This window comes from Fragaria vesca, linkage group LG1, assembly GCF_000184155.1.
Source record: "Fragaria vesca subsp. vesca linkage group LG1, FraVesHawaii_1.0, whole genome shotgun sequence".
Lineage (NCBI taxonomy): Eukaryota > Viridiplantae > Streptophyta > Magnoliopsida > Rosales > Rosaceae > Fragaria > Fragaria vesca.
This window is the reverse complement of record NC_020491.1, coordinates 12,954,213-12,973,634: the sequence shown is the minus strand read 5'-3', so window position 1 is coordinate 12,973,634 and position 19,422 is coordinate 12,954,213. Positions and strand designations below refer to the sequence as shown.

General features: G+C 36.9%; 2 protein-coding genes across 2 annotated transcripts; both read left to right on the top strand.

Moving 5' to 3' along the window:
* Positions 1-3,675: 3,675 nt before the first annotated feature.
* On the top strand, positions 3,676-9,402 carry LOC101298373. Its single transcript, XM_004289251.1, has 13 exons — positions 3,676-3,867; positions 4,750-5,073; positions 5,166-5,378; positions 5,952-6,044; positions 6,127-6,240; positions 6,327-6,725; positions 6,889-7,146; positions 7,304-7,545; positions 7,994-8,164; positions 8,243-8,374; positions 8,464-8,533; positions 8,615-8,710; positions 9,242-9,402. The coding sequence occupies exons 2-13, from the start codon at positions 4,774-4,776 to the stop codon at positions 9,329-9,331; spliced, it is 2,178 nt and encodes a 725-aa protein (XP_004289299.1). The 5' UTR covers positions 3,676-3,867; positions 4,750-4,773; the 3' UTR covers positions 9,332-9,402.
* A 1,754-nt stretch (positions 9,403-11,156) lies between these two features.
* Positions 11,157-16,651, top strand: LOC101309087 (riboflavin biosynthesis protein ribBA, chloroplastic-like). Its single transcript, XM_004288112.1, has 8 exons — positions 11,157-11,438; positions 11,808-12,138; positions 12,270-12,485; positions 12,858-13,180; positions 13,609-13,738; positions 15,330-15,626; positions 16,185-16,487; positions 16,575-16,651. Exons 1-7 carry the CDS (start codon positions 11,389-11,391, stop codon positions 16,449-16,451), a joined length of 1,614 nt encoding a protein of 537 aa, XP_004288160.1. The 5' UTR covers positions 11,157-11,388; the 3' UTR covers positions 16,452-16,487; positions 16,575-16,651.
* Positions 16,652-19,422: the final 2,771 nt, after the last annotated feature.

The window sequence follows — 19,422 nt, the reverse complement described above, 5'->3', positions numbered from 1 at the left end:
GTCCACACGATTTTCTGCCCAAAGCTTGTGGTTTTGAGAAGTTTCTAACTTACTGCCATATATAGCAGGATGCTGTGTAGAGTCAATTTTAACTACATGACTGGACTATACACTACGTCCACAATCTGGGGAAAGAACAGAAAAATTATGATAATTTTCTTTGGAACTACAAGGGTTATAAGCAGTTAAGCACCACCAAAAACTGTGATAAGCAAAGCACAAGTGGGATTTGAGCTGTAGTATATGCTCATGATGATCATGCATGTATATGGATGAGAGATTGAGATCCCACCACCATGATCTATGGTTTGCTTGAGAGGAATAAGATGGAGCCCTCTGCATTATTGATCGATTTTGAAGACAATAACACGGGTGAGTTGGGTTTGATCCCAAGTTTCAACATATATAACCCCACACAGAAAAGAAAGAAATTAAAGGAAAACCAGATGAGTTGTGGGCATGTGGGAAATCACAAATCCTTGAACAAAAGTATCGAATTGAACAGGGGCTGAGGGCCTACGCATTCAAGGGGAAAGAGGCAGATACAGAAACAGAAGTTGTTCTATTGTGTAGCCACTAGCCACATCATAACACCAATATATTTACAGTACTTGCTATACTGTTCGATCATGTTGTATAGTTATGAATATGACAACTTGAAAGACTGATGCAGTTTAGCAGGCATGAGTAGAGGTAGAAACTTATCACTATCAGTCTATCACTAGCTACGAAGGCATACACTAGCTAGAACTTTGAAGCATTTCATCCCAATATCGAGTCAACTAACTCTAATTCTGCAGATCGTCTTACAAAGGAACAAGCATAAGAATTGTGCAATGTGTTCATTCAAGAACTAAATTCAATCCAATTAACTATATGGCTCAGTCAGTGTAAGTTCATATTCTGAGAACTATATTAATCAATTGACCCGTTAAGCCATTTTTCCCTGATCACCAGGAATGTTAAGTTTGATAAAATATATCGACCAAATAGTTAACTTCTAATTAAACAAACTGTAAATTACATCATTCAAAGATAAAACACATATATAGTTAAGTGATTGAAAATTTTGCAATATGCACGGTGGCGGCTGGCCCTAGCATTTCAAAAGAGTTTTACACGTAGAATCCCTTAATTAGGCGCATGTCATGATTGTCATCTTGAAATCAAGATTGGTGGTAAAGGGTAGAATAGACTGGATTATGGGGAAGACTATTGCTAGGGTTGTATTTGGTGATGGAGTATGGGCAGGGACATGTTTATTGGTGTCGTTGACAAGAACAATAAGCATCTAAATTCTGCAGCATTACATGTTAGGATTGGTACGTCTTCGATTCATCATTTCCTGTATGAACATATATAAGCACAACCAGTACGTACTCAGCTTCAGAAGCACGTTAGCTGTAGATTTGGGTAATGATAACTCCCACGAAACATACAAAAAGGATAATTTTCCTGCTGCCTACACAAAAATCATTGAAATGGACATTGCAACCTATCAAAATATGAGCTAACTATGCATATGGGGTCTGGCCAGGTGAGAATATTTAGCCATTTTCTTCTTCTTCTTATCCTTCCCAAAGTGCTTAATTAGTACAAAAGGACTTTGATCATTGCCGTGGCTCTTAGTTTTTAACATATGAGGAAATTTACCAATCGAAGGTCAAGCCACCAACTTGGTAAAGTTGGATTCTGACTTGCTAATCAGTGATGTCTTTCAGTGAAGAACACAATATATAAGAGGAATATATTGATTAAAAACAGGCAAAATGCCAATTTGATTAGAAGATTGAATACTGTTTTTCAATTTAATTATATATCACTAATTGCTAGTCAGTTTTCAGACCTAGCTTTCAATTAGTACGTAGTCAATTCCTAATCTTTCTGTATATGACTTCATGTACAGATTTGAGACTACACTAGTGTTCCAACTTTCCGTTGGAAAACAGCTATGGAGGAAAGGCGCCACACAAAACAATCACCATTTAATTTGAAGCAAATTAGTATCCCTAATCTGCAGGGCAGTTCAATATGCAAATGGATGCTTGCATTGTGATGAAAACAACAAATGAGGGGACGTCTATTAGTTTGATGCATGTGTCCATAAACCCTACGTTATTTATATTTTGAAAACAAATATCAAACGTTATAATTAGGAATCAGCTACTAGAAATAATGAAGTACTACATCTACTCATTTCTATCTTCCAAGTCCTAGTTTCAACCAACTAAGAAGTCATTTCTAAGTTCTAACAGTAATGTAACTCACGATCTCACTTAGGTTAAGCGATGGAAGAAATATAAGCAAATGTGTGCGCATGCACGTACAATACAAAAAATTTGAAGCTCAAAATCAACATAAATAGGTCAACAAAATAGTAAAAGACTAAAATTAAGTAGTTAATATATGATATTAACATATCATAGCTTTACCCTTAACGATTATTCATGGGCAAAGGATAATAGCCCTAGTGATCACACAGTTGAACCTTGAATTGGATAAACTACCTCAATTCTTTTTGATGATCGAATAACTTTTGAAAGGAACTAAATTTTTGTGGGCTTGGGCTTTTAGCGGCGGAAATTCTGTTGGAATGGGGTTTTAGTGTAACAGTAAATATCTTTCTGTCTGTCTACTTTTTTTAAACTAGAATACCGAACAGTAGATGTTTTGGCCCAATGAGAACACCCGGAAAAATAATCAACGATTTCATACGTCATATGTGTTGCTAGACTTAGGCTTACGAATGGAAGAACACAATTTGCATAGGGATGTCTAAAATTCCTGGGGCTAATGGCCTATGAATGGGTGTTCCATAGAATCTGACACTGTGTGTAAAACAAAGAAATTAAAGAAAGAAAAAGAAATAAAGGTAGAAAATGAAGACAAAATTTGATGGGTGAGTGGTTTTGTAAGTCTTGTAGGGTGTACTAGACCCCCTTGATGGTAGGCAAACTTCTTCAGGGGATTTCTTTTTCTTTTTTGCGAGTGCAGTCCAAAGGCCAAGTTCTAAAGTATGGGAAAGTAGAATCTTGATGACAACTGCTTCATTACTCTTTGATTTGATACTTGTCTCACCCTTTTAAAAAAATGATTTTGATATGAAAAGTAGAATCATACAAAATACATTTCAATATAAAATATGTAAGATTTATATATCATATAAAGAATATATTGGTTTGAAATACAGTAAAAAACTTAAGACGTAACATATTTAAGTGCCAGTTTAAGCAGAGCAGTTGATTGCATACATTCACATGATCGAAGTTGAGTGTATTGGTGGATTAAATGTTAAAAGTAGCATTTAAGATTGTGGGTCGAAAATCAATCAACTATGTTGTCTATCACTCTATCTTAATTTAAATTATTAAGACTACAACTGAAATTTTTGATTTCGTGTCGATTCCGACCATAACACCAATCCAGGCACCACCGGCCGGTCCCTCCAGAAAAAAAAAAAAAAAAAAAAAAACTTCAAGTAGCCATCAGTACAACACAGAAGTTCCCTTCATCTTCATGTAGTTTATAGCATCCAATTTGACACATTTCAAAACTATAGGCAACACCAAAATAGACAGCGCCATTTCCAGAACGTTGTCGTTTTTAATTTTCACAAAGGACATTTCAAAATTCCATCGTCTTTAGAATTTAGCGTAGTAAAATGTGAAAATAACAACGCTTCACAGTTTCTTCTCCGCTTCCCCAACCCCAAAAACCCTAACGATTCCCGCTCTCTCTTCCTTGCAAAGTCGTTTCCAGCTTTGATCGGCGAGGGGTTTCGACCACCTTTAACCCCAGTAGCCTTTGACCCATTGCTCCGGCCACCGGAGCAATTTCCGTTGTGAGAAATCTCAGCCAAAGTGTCAGGTATCACTTGACCCCTCTTCAACATTTTCAGGGCTAAATTCTAATTCCATGTATGTACTGATATGGGTTTTATTCATTCTCATTTGTAGACCTGACAGAACCCATTTTCTGTATAAAGATTTGATTTTGATTTTGTCTATGTTAACTTTTGTCTATTCTGTGATTTTACTCATAGGACATTTCTATCTTGATTGTGTGTATGAATGGGATTTGAAAAGTATGGCATATGGGTTTAAGATAAGTGTTGTTGTTTAGTCTGCTTGATGTCTGTTCTGTTAGGGAGAAAGTTTATAAAGTTGGCCTTTTTCAAGGGGTGGTCAAGTAATTGAAAGTTTGTAGATTTGCCTCATTTGAATAGGTGGTTTATACTTTATAGAGTGGCCTTATTTCCCTCATCTGCAGTTTTTTTCTTTTTACTTGCTCATGGCTTTTGTAGGTATCGTCAACTGAATATTTTCTGATCATTTTTGCATGAATGTGACATCCGACGTAAGAGATTATCTTTCCATACCATGTTTAGGCGATGCAGTATGTGCTTGTTTGGAGAGATATCTTACTCAATCAGAACATAGAAACATGTACTTCGGAAGCTAATTTCATTTCAGAGGCGGTCCTTTTTTATTTCAAATGATCTATCGCCTACTAGTAATTTCAAGACAAGATACACTTGAAGTGCTTCACATCCTTAAATTTTACATCACGAGCCTAAGGATATGAAGTGTCCTTACAGCACTGTTATTTCGTTGTTGTGAAATTATCAAAACAAAACAACAAACATCATATTACTTAATTTATTTGTTTTAGTTCAGTGATAACATCTGTATTCTCAATAACTTATGCATGCCTGTATGTTACTCATTATTGACATCAACCAGTCTTAAGTTTTGCAGATTGGAAATTTTGAGGATGGGTTTACCAAAAACCAAGAATGCCTCTACTTCAGAGGAGCCTGATGACACTATTACTGCCTCCACCGGGCTAAAAAGGAAGCGTAGAAGAACAAGTATGCAGGGCACAGTGAACCGAGCACTTAGAGGTAAGAAAGCAGTAGTTGAGTTTAATCCAAAGGGCGTACCGTTTGGCAAGGTAGCATCAGAGATGGCATCTTACATTGGGGTGCTTGCGCGTACCACGGTTCCCATCAGTGTTGAGAGCTGGCCTAAGGTGGATAAGAATCTGAAGAACGAAATTTGGAAATCCGTAGAGGTATATCTGATTTATGTTTGTGCTCTTGTACTGTTCATAATCACAATCACTTCGTTAATAATAACCAATCCATTCACCGTAAAACATTCTAGATGGCATTCGTCTTAGCGCCTAGACACAAAAAAATTGTTGTGGCATCTGCAGCCAATAAGTGGAGGCAATTCAAGTCAGAATTGACTACAAAATACATATTGCCATACAAAGATCAGCCTGATACTTTAGAAGACCCACCAGAAGAATATGATTTCATTAAGGATCAAGATTGGGTACAATTCGTGAAGAGTCGCTTAACCACAGATTTTCAGGTACAATGAGGGAATTTTATCTGTTCCTTTTTTTTTTTTTTTCCTTAAGTGCATGATAGTATAATGAGTTCCAAACTGATCCCGTATACATTGAGCTTCTTTTTCTTCATTCTTTTGCATACAAACCACTTATGAGAGAAGAGATCCACCCTACCGCTGCTTAGTAGCTAGCTCCTTTAGCAGTGTATGACAGAGCTCCTTACATTTACCTACTAGCTGGGCCCCATGTACAGCCCAGCAAGAGGTCTTGGTTCTGCTCACTTCCATACTGTGTCATCCTAAACAATAATACTGCTGGTCTTCCTTATGCAATTTATCCTGTTTATGTGCGTACATCTTGTATTTTCTTTTTGCCATAAAGAAATTTCAAGCTTCCATGGAAAAACAAAAAGTAAACATTCTTTGCTCCGCATTTCAAGTACACAAATAGGCACGCATTAATTTATTATTTAACAGTATAGGTTGGTCGATGGTATTCATTGTTATATAATCTTGGAAATGAAATGAAATCTAATACTCAGGATATGTAGTTAAATTATTGCTTCTAATTTATAATTTTTGTCCCTATTGTAGAAACTCCATATGGAGCAGAAAGAGAGAAGAGGAAAGTTGCAGAATGCTCATAGAATGTCACGAAAGGGATATGCTAATTTGGAGGCAGAATTAGTAAGCTCCTGTAATTCCAGAACTTGAATTCCTTAAATTTCTAATTATTGAGCTCTAACCATATCTGTTACGTGGTTGGTAGAACGAAAATATGCATGAAGATGAACTTGATGTAGTTGTCCTCCAGAAGAAAGGAGGTCAAGTCAAAAATGGGAATATCTCGCATGAGACTGTAGGGGAGCAGGCTGCAGAATTTGTAAGTATGCTATATCTTGTATAATGTATGTCTGATACTTTACTATAACTACGAACTACTAACTGTGTGTGTATTGCTTGTCGCAGGATACGTTGTTGAACAATGAAGGGGCTATTTCCAACTGTAACAATGGATCCAGCGATGACGTTAGGTCAATGGGGTTGGGGACTCCAGAACATTCTGGTAGGGATAGAGGCGAAGGAGAGTCTATCATGCCAAATATTTCACCTCCTCAGTTGGAGCGAGAAGGTATCATGGATGAGGTCAGGAAATTGATAGAGCAGCAAAGGGTATGGTTTGAAGCCAAGATTTCTTTGTTAGAGGCAAGGATCAGTGGTGATTGCCTGGCCACAAGTATGCCACTTTCAACTCCTCTTTTTGCCAAGCCTTCAAAGAAGGGCGGTGGTTCTGGGAAGAACGATGTTGAGGTTAATGAAATTGATTCAGAAGCTTTCTCATTTGGAGGCAGAAAAGAGTTCATGAAGGTAAAAGTTTGTAACATCATTGTCCATGGCCTCACTTAAAGCATCATTCTATCATATGGAATGTATATGTTGGGGCTTTTGGTTGGATTCTTATCCATTAACTTGGTGACAAAGGAGATATATGCAATAAATATCTGTGTGATTCTGTTTATTTTTTCTTCAGGGAAAATCTTGCAGGCTGGCTGTTGGATTGATTGACAACGTTGTTTCCCATGGTACAATAATTGAAGTGGATGCAGCGAACCACACAGTCCATGGTGTGCCTTTGGGAGAGGGAAATATACGTGTTGCAATTGATACTGCCCTAGATGAACAAGCGCTGCTTCCCATACCAGTTACAGGGGAATTAGTAACTGTTGGGCAAGCTGTAGGCTCTCATGTGGCTTGGCCAAAACGTCTTGTTAAGTTGATGAGTGATGAGGTAAAAAATCATGCTATAAGACTCAATTTTCCAACAATAGTATTTCATTTTATTATGTACTTTCCTTTAAAATTTATTTTTTATTAATTTAGCTCGTGTATGGGATGATCTTTTTCTCTGATCTCGTATAAATCTTGTTTTTTTCGCAAAATCATAGGAACTTGGTAGTACTTCTATAAAACCTCGAGATTTTCCCAAAGAAGATGTGAACCTGCCCAAGTCCCTCAAGCTCCTATACCGTTATGCTGAGCGTGCTATGATGGATGGTGAACCTATCAGTGTTTTTGTGGAAGAGGCTGTTTTCGGTATTGCCAAGACTGTCAATATTTTCAAAGAAGATGTTATGCAATTTATGGAAATGAAGGAAATCCCCCCTAGGTGCATAACAGTGTACATGAGGTAAGCCATAGTGCTTATGACAGTTTATAAGTTGATCTGAATAAGTAAAGAATATCTCTGTTTTGGTTACTTGTTTATTATTTACACCACTATGGGCAACGGAGTTCTGTTTATTTTTTGACAAATCCATTTGTTCTACAGTTATAGTTTACTCTAAAATGGAAGTGCCAAAACATGTTGGAGTCCCTCAACAACATGATCCCTTTTGCTCCTTATAATTTGAATTCTTCTCAAGAAGGATCGTAATTGATATATAAGGCCTCTCTGTGTGTATTTTGTTGGAATTGATTACAACTTGTTGCTCTTCTGTCATGTCTGCTAAATTTGGGACAAGCAGAACAGTGACATATTGGACATATACGCCTATATGCGAGGAATTGTACATGACCTGTAAACGAAATGGAAAGGCCCGGTCAAAATCATCTTTGTGTGTATATGTTTTATGTAGGCATCTGTCTGATATGCTGAAGCAATCCAACATGGCCAATATGGTTGGTTTGATGGATCCTTCAAGCATATTAGTTGGGGAAGGCAATTCTGACTACAACTCACTGGTGCTAGCAACCCGGTTGCAGCAAGGACCTGTTGACCAAATACTTTTGGTACCTTACAATTCTGGGTAAGTTCTTTTATGGTAACCAAGCAAATATGTTCTGTTTGCATAACTATTGCCAAATAATTCTTGTCCAAGATGTAGCTATCATTGGATGCTGACCATCATCAGTGAAGACAAAGAAATATGCTACTTCCTGGACCCTCTTCAACGGTATTTCATGGACCCTCTCCGACGAAGCATGTGTGAGGAAGAATGGAAATATGCTGTAAACAAGTAAGTTCCTCTTCTTGCTTATCTAGAAAGAAACTACTATATAGTAAGTTTGGTAAGACTATAATGTGACCATCTTTTTTGTGCTGAAGTGGGATTAGACAATTCAACATGGAAACGGGTAGGGGCTTCCGAAAACAACCTCTGTGGAAAGTATTGATGGTAATTATCCCTTTACTTGATAGGAATTTAAGATTTATTGAAGGTATAATTAATTGTCACACTTATCTCCTATGTCTGTAGGGTCCTAAACAACCCTCAAATATGGAGTGTGGGTATTATGTGATGAGATACATGAAAGAAATCATAGAAGGTCAAGACCTTTCCTTTGCAACGAAGGTAAGATAACAGTTTTAGTGTGTTCTGTTGGTCTCTAGTTGCTCAGGTTCAACATGGTATGTGTGCTTCTTTTTGTTAGACCATTTCAGTTATTGTTTTGGATTCTTATTGCCTTTTGCGTAGATTAGTGCACGTGATCAGAGGTGAACTTCTATTCATGCTGTGCAGATAGCTAATTGGCGTAGAATTGATTATTGATATTTATTAGCCATGTATTTCTTTCACTTATTTCAAAACCTTCCAGCTTTGTCAGTTGTGCTGCATAATTTGCATCCCTTGGTCAAATTGAATTTCTTGTATTTTTCTTTAAAAAAGTAGCTTGGTAAAGATTCATATGATGGGGTATCAATTGTTCTGTTGATTGTTTCTGTAGTTGTTCTGTTATGAGGCTGGTTATGCATACATACTACATGCCTTATGCATGTTGGATCTTAGTGCTCTGCCACATTTGTTGTATATATAATCATACTACACCAAGTTTGTGATTTACTTAAATTTACTTGATGGGGAACGTTTCCTGACTCGTTTCAGTGGGATGGGAGGAAGCTAAATGCCTACACACAGACTGAACTGGATGAGGTGAGGTGCGAGTGGACGGACTTTGTCAGTAATTATGTGTAAATATTTGTGACAGTTTGTCATTCCGATCAGCTGGAAATGGTATATCTGCAAAGGATTATGGTATTTTGAATCTAATGAAAGGACGATTAACTAAATTTGGTGTCCTTTTGTGGAGGTTAGGAATGCTCCCTTCATATTGTTCTGAGTTTGCACTGACAATTTAGTGTTCTATAGTTATATCTTGACGGATTAGGAGTGTTCCTCAAACTTTGTTGAATGTACACCTTCGTAGTTATATTAATGACGACGTAGCCCTTTCTGGGAACGGAACCAATATCATGGGAACTTAGCAGTTCCGAGGATTTTTAAAATTATTTTTCACAACCATATTATCAGATGCGACTTTCCGGTTATTTGGAATTGTTTTAGGGTTTACTATTTGCTAAATTTTTGTGATTTCACAAATTTCTCATTATTAAAGTTTTTTTTTTAGAACTTATAACCAGAATGAGTATGAATTGTAAAACTGCTAGTGCAAATTACAGTTTCGTTTCATAAGTGTGAGTTTTAGATCATTTTACTATCTAAATTACAGTTTCGTTTTAGTTAGGTGAAATGAAACCTAAAAGTGACGTAAGTAAATTGGTTCTTTGGTCGGAGTTTGCTATCAAATGCATCTTTACGGAGAGTTTTAGGGCGGCGGTGGGTCGGACGCCCCAAAAACCTCCTGTCACAAACTATATATATTATAAGCCCTTCAATCAGCCACTACTCTACTAAGGGATAGACAAGGAGTCCTGTCATGATGCATCTATTTGTCTATTACATTCAGGAAAATCATATTTGCGTTGGCAAACAGATTGATATGCAGAGGAGATGATGTGTGAAACAGCACTAGCTCCATGGCTAATTCCAGGAAAGCAACATTTGTAAGGAGTCCTTCTCCTTCTCAATGTCTTCGTGTCATCAAAACTCTTTTATAGTGCCAAACAGTGTAGTGTGATAAAGGTAACTTGATGGAATTGTAAATCGAAACAAAGTTGGGTAAAAGTTCTCACCTCAAGAGTACTAATAACAAGTTTCCAACCACATGCAATACTCGTATGAGAATTATTGAAATTAGTCTTTCAGAAATTCAGTGCCAATTGTTAAATCTTTGATATAAAGAAATGCTTAGATCCGGATCCAAACTTATATAACCATTGATGTACTAAAATCCGTGTCCGTTAGATCACACAATCATCATGTTAATTCAACCGCGCACATAAATGATGTACATTATTTTCCACATTGTGAGACAAAAGTATCACATGATCATCAAGTTTATTCGAACACACATGGAGGATGTAGATGATAAGTTTTTCAATGCTTTCAAAAAACCACGTGGCAGTCTGACGTGGCAGTCTGACGTAGTCATTCATTCCATTCAAATTTTGCCTTATGGATTTTCATGATGAAAAACTATTTTAATGATTTTTTCAAATATCATTTTGGGTTTGTTGTTGATTTTTTAAACCCTATACCCTAACTATATACCTTATACCCTAACCCCTAAATCTTATACCCTAAATTCTAGGCCAAACTCATAAAAGACTCATGCCAGTCATTTCACAAAATATTAAAAACCTTAATTTAAGATTTAATTGTAATAAATTCACGTGTCAATATTTAATTGACAAAAGAGTATCACGTCAGACTGTCACGTGATCCGAAAAATATAAACAAGCAACAAAGCAAGAAAAAAAAGCAAGAAAGCAAATCGATAATTTGATGGTGAATCCTACGTGTCATGTATCCGTTTCCAGGCCCCACCGCGAACTTTCTCGATGGGAATATTCAGACCAAAAGAAAAAAGAAAAGAATGTGACGACTTGGGATGGTGCCTGGCGTGGGATATCCTTAATGGGCACAGTGTTAGGAACACCGTTGAATAATATCATTCTCGCGCGGCGGTTTGGCAAAAACCTACCTTTTCCTTGGCGGCTCATCTTCTCTGACCTGACCACTGACGCACCCTTCTGCTTTTAACAGACTCTCAACCCAACTCGTCTTCTTCTTCTTTCTTTCTTTAATAAAACCCAGACACAGCTGGAAAGACAGAACAAAGTTTCACGTCAATGGCTTCTATCAACCTCTATTGCTCCCCAATGGCTCTCTTCCCTTCTCAGTAAGCCCTTTGTTTTGTTTTTTCTTTTTTCGAGTTGGTTTGATTCGATTTGATTTTGGTTTTAGAGGTTTTCATTTTCGGGAAACATTAGATATCGATACGTGTCTGATGTTAGGCATCTGGGTGATATAGAGAGGTTTCTGCATGTGTGAGAATGTTCCAAGATTGGGTTGTAATCTATACTTTGAGAATAAGATTTGAAACAAGAACTATGGTTAGTATGGCTGAGTTAATATGTGATTTGAGAGTACATTTGTAATGTGTTCTGTTTTTGATTGATTTGTTGGCTATGATATTTGTCGAGATTCCGAAATGAAAGTATTCTTTAGTTGGTTGCTATGTACATGACTAATGAATTGTTACTTTCAGGAGGAACAATGGTTTATGTACTGGGACTTTGGTTAAGCCAAATGGGTGTGTGTCTGATTTTGTTGGGCCGAGTTTGACGCGAAAGTTGTGCTTTAGTTTGAGGGGTGATTTTCAGGCAAGAGCTACGTTGATATCTGGAGAGGATGATCTCCTGTCTCACACTAATGGGGTTGAAGCGCAACATGATGCTTTGAGTTTTGGAACGCTTGCAGCTGATATGGCCCCTTTGAGTAGCGGTTTCTCTTCTGATAATGATGAATATGATCTGGATTATCCTATTCAAGGATTTTCTTCTATTGCGGAAGCCATTGAAGATATTCGTCAAGGCAAGGTTTGTCCTCTTCTGAGATAATTTTTACACTTTTGATGGAAATATTACTCTCTTCTCGTGCATTACTTTTGGGAGTGATAGTTAATTGAATTATTTTTGTTTTCTTGTTTTTTTGCTTTTGTTTTTTGCAGATGGTAATTGTTGTGGATGATGAAGATAGAGAAAATGAGGGAGATCTTATAATGGCAGCATCCTTGGCAACACCAGAAGCTATGGCTTTTATTGTCAAGCACGGAACCGGAATTGTTTGTGTGAGCATGAAAGGCGAAGACTTAGAAAGGTTGCAACTTCCGTTGATGGTGACACAGAATGAAGAAAAACTTTGTACAGCATTCACTGTCTCAGTGGTATGTAGTAAGTTTTCCCATATAAACTAAAGCAAGTTTAGTTTATAATTTGAGGCCTCTTGGTCCATGTCATTTTATGATTTTGGTGTTAAGTCATGCCGCTGCGTCCAATTTCGTTGTTAAAAACTAGGGAAAGAGTCAAAAGGGTATTGTAGATATGCAACATCTTGTTGCAAGTATTTTTACTATCTTAATAGAGGGGAAGTGGAGCTGAATAGAGTTGGTATTCCCAAACCTATCTTATCTTCCTGGGGATAGATAGTGAAGATAAATATGTCTATGTAGTTTGTAATAGAAGGTTTGACCTGTTTCTTTATGGTATTAACCTGTTTTGTGACTTTTAATTGACCTGAAGTGAATTTGATTCCATAGGATGCAAAACATGGTACGACAACTGGTGTTTCAGCTCGCGATAGAGCTGCGACAGTTTTGGCTCTTGCATCAAGGGATTCAAAACCTGAAGATTTCAACCGACCAGGCCATATCTTTCCCCTAAAGTACAGGGAGGGAGGAGTTCTAAAAAGAGCTGGGCACACAGAAGCTTCAGTTGATCTTGCAATGTTGGCTGGGCTAGATCCGGTAGCAGTTTTGTGTGAAATTGTGGATGATGACGGTTCTATGGCTAGATTACCGAGGCTTCGTCAATTTGCAAAGGCAGAAAACTTGAAAATTATTTCTATTGCTGATTTGATAAGGTACAACGAGTGTTTTTTCCTTTACTCTCTTTTTCGTATGAATCTAAAGTCTAGTATCTCTACTTACCAAATAAATCCGTACAACTTGACAATCTTAAAGACGCTACAAAATTGTTTGTATAGCTTTGATGAATGTCATTTATATTTCTGAAACTCTAATGGGTTTTTCTGCAGTCTCCTGGTTTGCTAGGTGTGATCTATATATTTCCCATTGTAAATATACTTCTGAAAACAACTTTTTCTACTGCTTTAACTCATTTAAGGATCACCAAAGCTGTCAAGAAACCCTACCAGAGTTTTTAGGGGATGATATAATGTATGAAGTAATAAGTAAATCTTACTATTTCTTCAGGTTCATGTTTTCCCTTTCATTTGATTTAGCAGAAGAAATTATAATTCTGATATTAGTTTATAATCAAAATTTACAGATATAGGAGAAAAAGGGACAAGTTGGTGGAGCGGGCTGGAGATGCACGGATACCAACAATGTGGGGGCCATTTGAAGCCTACTGTTATAGGTCAATGCTTGATGGGATCGAGCATATTGCTATGGTCAAAGTAAGCAAATCATTGTGCTAAATTATTCTCCACTTTGTCTTACCTTTATGCGACAAAAATAGTACATAAACGTTTGTGTAATGGTCAGTTCATAAATTGGCAATGTTTCTGTTAGAGCTTTCTCGGTCTTTCTAGATAAATAACTAAATAAAGAAAATAAAGAAGTTTATTTGTCTTTATTAACAGCATTTGTTAGAGTTGCAAGTACCAGCATAGCATTGACATTTTTTACTCGATCTGTTCTTGGGATAACTTTTGGGTATAAGTTGCTAGGAGATGATTAGACATGTCGTGTGTTTTAGTGGAAAGTGCAGAAAATAGTAAAGGGGAAATGAAATGACATTTAAGGATAATGTTACTTTTCTTTTAGAGGCTACATCATATAACAAGGAAGCTCATATCTCATTTTTTGAGGCATGTTTCATGTCCTGCAATGTCACCCCTTTAGTCTGCTAGAGTTTGAATCCCTAGAATGTGACCCCATATGTCCTGGAAGATCATATGGTATTGGGTTTGAATCCCTCAAAGTGCTTATATAGCTGTCTGCTAGACTTTACTGTTGTTTAAAGATGGTAGGGTGCTCCAGGAGGTCCTAGTTCACAAGCCTGGGTTCGCCAGGCGGGTTTGTGTAATTTGAGTAAAAAAGGAATAAAACTCGTATCAGAATTCTAATCTTAAGAAGCTTTTGATAGCCAGTTCAGCGACCTGGAAGGGATTTTGATTATTTAGTGATCAATGTTTTCGATACTATATGGATCCATTGCTTGTTATGGAATTTTATCATTTTAGGGAACAAGCTTGCAGAAACCTTTAAATGTAGGGATGCTTTAAGGTTATGAATTTTTAGTGGGTTCAAGGCTGTAATCGTAGTTCATTTTGTGTAGTTGAGTCCTCTTACTAATGGATGGTCTTTGTTCACCAAGTTTGCATTATGGGAAAACCAATTGCATGCAATATGATCTTTAATGTACAATTTCTTTGGCTGTTATTATGATTTTACTTTTCGTGAAGGTTTTTTTTTTCTTTTTTTCTTTTAGCTTTAACGCATTCACACTATTACTTATTATGTTATTGGGTGGCAATGAGGAAACTTAATCAAGTAATCTAGCAGAAGAGTTGAAAGTAAGGTTTTGTCATGCCATTCAGGCTGCGGGAACTTGCAGTTCTGTCCCTTTTCGAAACGTGGCTAGTGTGCAATTTGTTTTTTATTTTTTCCTATATCGTAGGTCATGTTGTAATGGTTTTTAGACCAAGGCATATTGTTCTGATAACTTAGGACAAGATCTCAGCATTTCAATGTCTATTCTTTCATCATTTCTCCTCTTTCTGTCATGCTAATAATTCTTCATGCTTTTCTGTACAGCTACTTGAATTGATATAACAGCAAGCTTTTCTGTACAGTGAAATTTTTATAGTTAGGTTTCAATGTTTGCTTGCAATTTGTACCTCATCACCTCAGTTTCTTGTCATTACTTAGTGGGGGTTGGCTGACAAACGAAACCAATTTAGTGCTTGATGATTTGGTCACTGTTAATTACTATTGGTAACTGTTTATTACTATAGGTGACTAATTTAGACTTGACATGACCAGGGTGATATTGGAGACGGGCAAGATATACTTGTGAGAGTACATTCAGAGTGCCTCACTGGCGACATCTTTGGTTCGGCCAGATGTGATTGTGGAAACCAACTGGCTCTTGCTATGAAACAAATTGAAGCAGCTGGTAGGGGTGTTTTGGTGTATCTCCGAGGACATGAAGGTAGAGGAATTGGTTTAGGCCACAAGCTCCGAGCTTATAACCTGCAGGATGATGGGCGTGACACTGTTGAAGCCAATGAGGAGCTCGGACTACCTGTTGATTCTCGAGAGTATGGAATAGGTGCACAGGTACTGTTTTAACACTTAAAATCAGATTTTGTTCTTAATGTTAATTCGTCATGCAACTATCTACTTGTGGTATTGTGTTGTCATGTCATGCGACCAATACTCTTGTGCACATGAGCTTTATTTTGAAATATGACTTTCTTGTGTTAGTTTACGGGAGAACTGCCACGATTACAATTTAATTATATTTCATCAAATGTTGGGAATACAAATTGATAGGGACTCACCTCTAGGAAATGGGTTATAGTAACATGATCTATTTTATCTATTAAATGGCATTGGAGTTCCTTTGAGTCGTTTTATTCTGAAAATTTGGGAGTGTGGCTGGCTGTGCGTCTTATTCTTCAGCTCTTTTGAATTGGTCATTATTATGAAGTTATAAGTTGGTATTATTTTCTTTTCTAATTACATGTTGTTATTTCTTGTTAGTCTTGGTTTGTACATTTGTAAGAGCACTTGGATCATAGTGTAATAAGGCCCTAGTAGCATATCTACCTCCTTGCTTTTTGCAGAAAGAATACAGATTGCCTTGGGATTTGAATATCTGATTGCTTATTGCAGATCCTACGAGATCTAGGCGTTCGTACAATGAAACTTATGACAAACAATCCTGCAAAGTATAGCGGACTGAAAGGTTACGGTTTGGCAGTTGCTGGGAGGGTCCCGTTATTGACACCAATAACTAAGGAGAACAAGAGATATTTGGAGACTAAACGTACAAAAATGGGGCACGTCTATGGCTCCAATCTCAATGGTCATGTAGATAGCACCAGTGCCGAAAGCAGTTCAAGCATCGGCAACCCATCTAATGGTGTCTCTGAGACATGAACAGATCCATTCAACTGATGGAGCCTGTAGATTGAGGCGGGTAACTGACTGTCAGAGTTATTCAAATATATGGCATAACTTATACTTCTATATGACATTTAAATTCTGCTTAACGCCCTGTAGATTGATAGTCATTACATGAAGCTGTTGTTTGGCATTGGATATAAGGCTGGATGGATTAAATTGTCCTTGGTTGAGGATATGGTGGTAAACAGACTTGATAATTTTTAATTTTAATTTTATGGGCAAATTTTGTATCCACAATGTGACATATGAAATTTATAAGATGTGGAACACGTCCCCATTTTTGAATAAAAGAAAAAAAAAATTCTGTTGTTAGAGTTTTAACTATTCTGGTTCCAGGTTTTTGAAGTCTTGTGTAATAATTCTCAGTGAGAAGTATTTTTGGTTACTTTAATTGTGTGTATCAATGAACATTTTTATTGTTTAGTTATAGATTTACAGTTGAGAAAACTGGAAATATGTTATTAGTTGACAGGAAGACATTGGTGAAACAGTCTTATATAAATACTATCTTTCTCTTTGTTTTTTCTTTTTCATTATTCTTTGAGTAAATAGAAACTTGATCCCGTGAAATAAAAAATTTCATTTGTCTTAGACTTTCTACATTTATCTTGCATTTTGAATTTGGGATACATCTGTACTTTTTTTTTGTGAGAGGAAATGTCAGAACTTCTGTGGGAATGGAACAATCAAAAACACAAATCGTTCAATAATCGAGTGCTTATGAATTCAGGTGGTATTTGCCCCTAGCCTGTACACTAGAAAACTTGTAATGTAAAGCAAATTTAGTTAAAATGTGAGCCACTTCATTGGCTTGACAATAATCATTGTGACCCTCAAGAGTGTCATCATTCACACATCTTACAGTAGATGTACGGAAAATGACTACCTGCTTAGTGGAGATCGACTTTGCTTGTGTGCCAAAATTATTGGTGAAAAATGAATATTTCATTAATCAAAATTTTTTATGCACCGGCCGAACCGAATCTGAGTAAATAGATTAATTAGATCTCAAGTGTTGATATTTACAAAATAATAACTAAAAAAATACACTTTATGTGATCCGAGTTGTCCAACTGTCGATTCTTAAAAAAAAATTATTGTTGGTGCAAGTGCACGATAATGTACTCAATATAGAGTACGATATTTCTCTCAATATTGTATAGAACCAATTTAGAAGTTTAATTCTTATATTGTGACACTCAACAGTTTATCTCATGTGCACATGATGAGATATATGTTACCATAAACTACTGGATGTACCCATTTAAGACTTTTCATTCATATATGGTAGATAAGTATTTCCACACGCGCATAGCGAGATGTAACTATCATAAACTCTTATATCAGTTATATGCATTCCCTTCACATCTTCAATGCTTCACAACCACCACACGCGCCCTTGACCAGACTATCCCCACAAACCACACGTCCATTTTAACAGTCATTATTCGCGCGTAATACAAGACGAAGGTTACTATTCTATATTTTAAAAAGTTTAATAGTTTTGAATAACTGCTGTTACTTTGATGTTTATATGGTCAATCTTATAAGTGATTGCATACAGTTTTACAAGTTTAGCGCTTATATGGTCGATAACTACTTTCGTTATAAATGAGATGTAAGCTATCATAAATTATTGTACATATCCATCTCAAAACTCAAAGTCTTATATGATCGACGATTAATTCATGCGCCGCAAGACATGATTCAAATTGTTATAAACTATTTTATATACCCATCATAGAAGTTTAACATATACGCGCGCATGATAATATGTGTGTTACCATAAACCATTGGATGCACCCATTTAAGCGAACGTTCTTCTATGCACAAAGGTTTAAGTGAACCAAAAGTTATAATTTAATCTTAACCATTCATTTGATCTGGCTCTTCACGAGGCACTAACATCGATATTAACACCGTTAACTGAAATAAAAAATAATAAACGCAGTCAACATAGTTAAAACTGATCAAATTAACCCAAGATGAATTCTATTTCCAGATCTCCCAACGAGGAGTTCTCTTACAATGAAAAGAACGAGTTCTCTTTGTTTGTTTTTGGTCTAAAGAGGAGCTCCTCGAGTATGGGGGGAAATTGAAAAGGATCTGATTCGAAGAGGAGGATTCGACCCGGTTATGAGGAGGAGAGTTTTTGCTGCACCTTTTGAATTGGGTTTTTCTGGGTTTCAATCAAAGAATTCGAATCTCTCCAATCGACTATTAAGGTTGTCGGCTATCGGAATCTCACACCCATCGCAGATGAGCCATAGTTCGATCTGATTATACTTCTTTAGTGCTGGGATTAGAAAACACTAAGATAACTGCAGGCAATGAAGGACGGAGGAAGAAGAACCAGATCTGGAGATGGGTTTCCATACCAGAACAAAAGAATGATATCAACAAGTCGATCAATGACGGGGACTTATGGGTGATGGTTAATTAGGTTTGGTTGGGTAAGATAGATACTTTGATAGAGAATTCGAAGGAGAAGATAGCCATAATCAACGAGACAGGGAGAGAGCCATATTCAATTCTCTGTTTTTACTGTAGCTTGTTTTGTTGGTTTGATTAACGTCTGTTTATATCTGTTAACACCACATGGCTGGTTCAAGTGCACCATGGTGCACTGAATCCGCTCCGCCCATTTAAGACCTTTCATCCATATATGGTTCGACAATTATTCCACTTGCTCAGGGCGAGATGTACACTGTCATAAGCTCTCAAATGCATTCTCCCCACAAACTTTAATGCTTCACAACCACCACACGCGCCACCGCCGAGATGTACTATCTCACAAACCACACAACTACTTCGTTTGTTATCTCACCCGCCACAGCCGAGATGTACACTGCTTCCATGCTCCACAACCACCACACGCTCCACCTTCGAGATGTACAGTCCCACAAACCACACATCTATTTCAAAAATATTAATTTCATGGCTA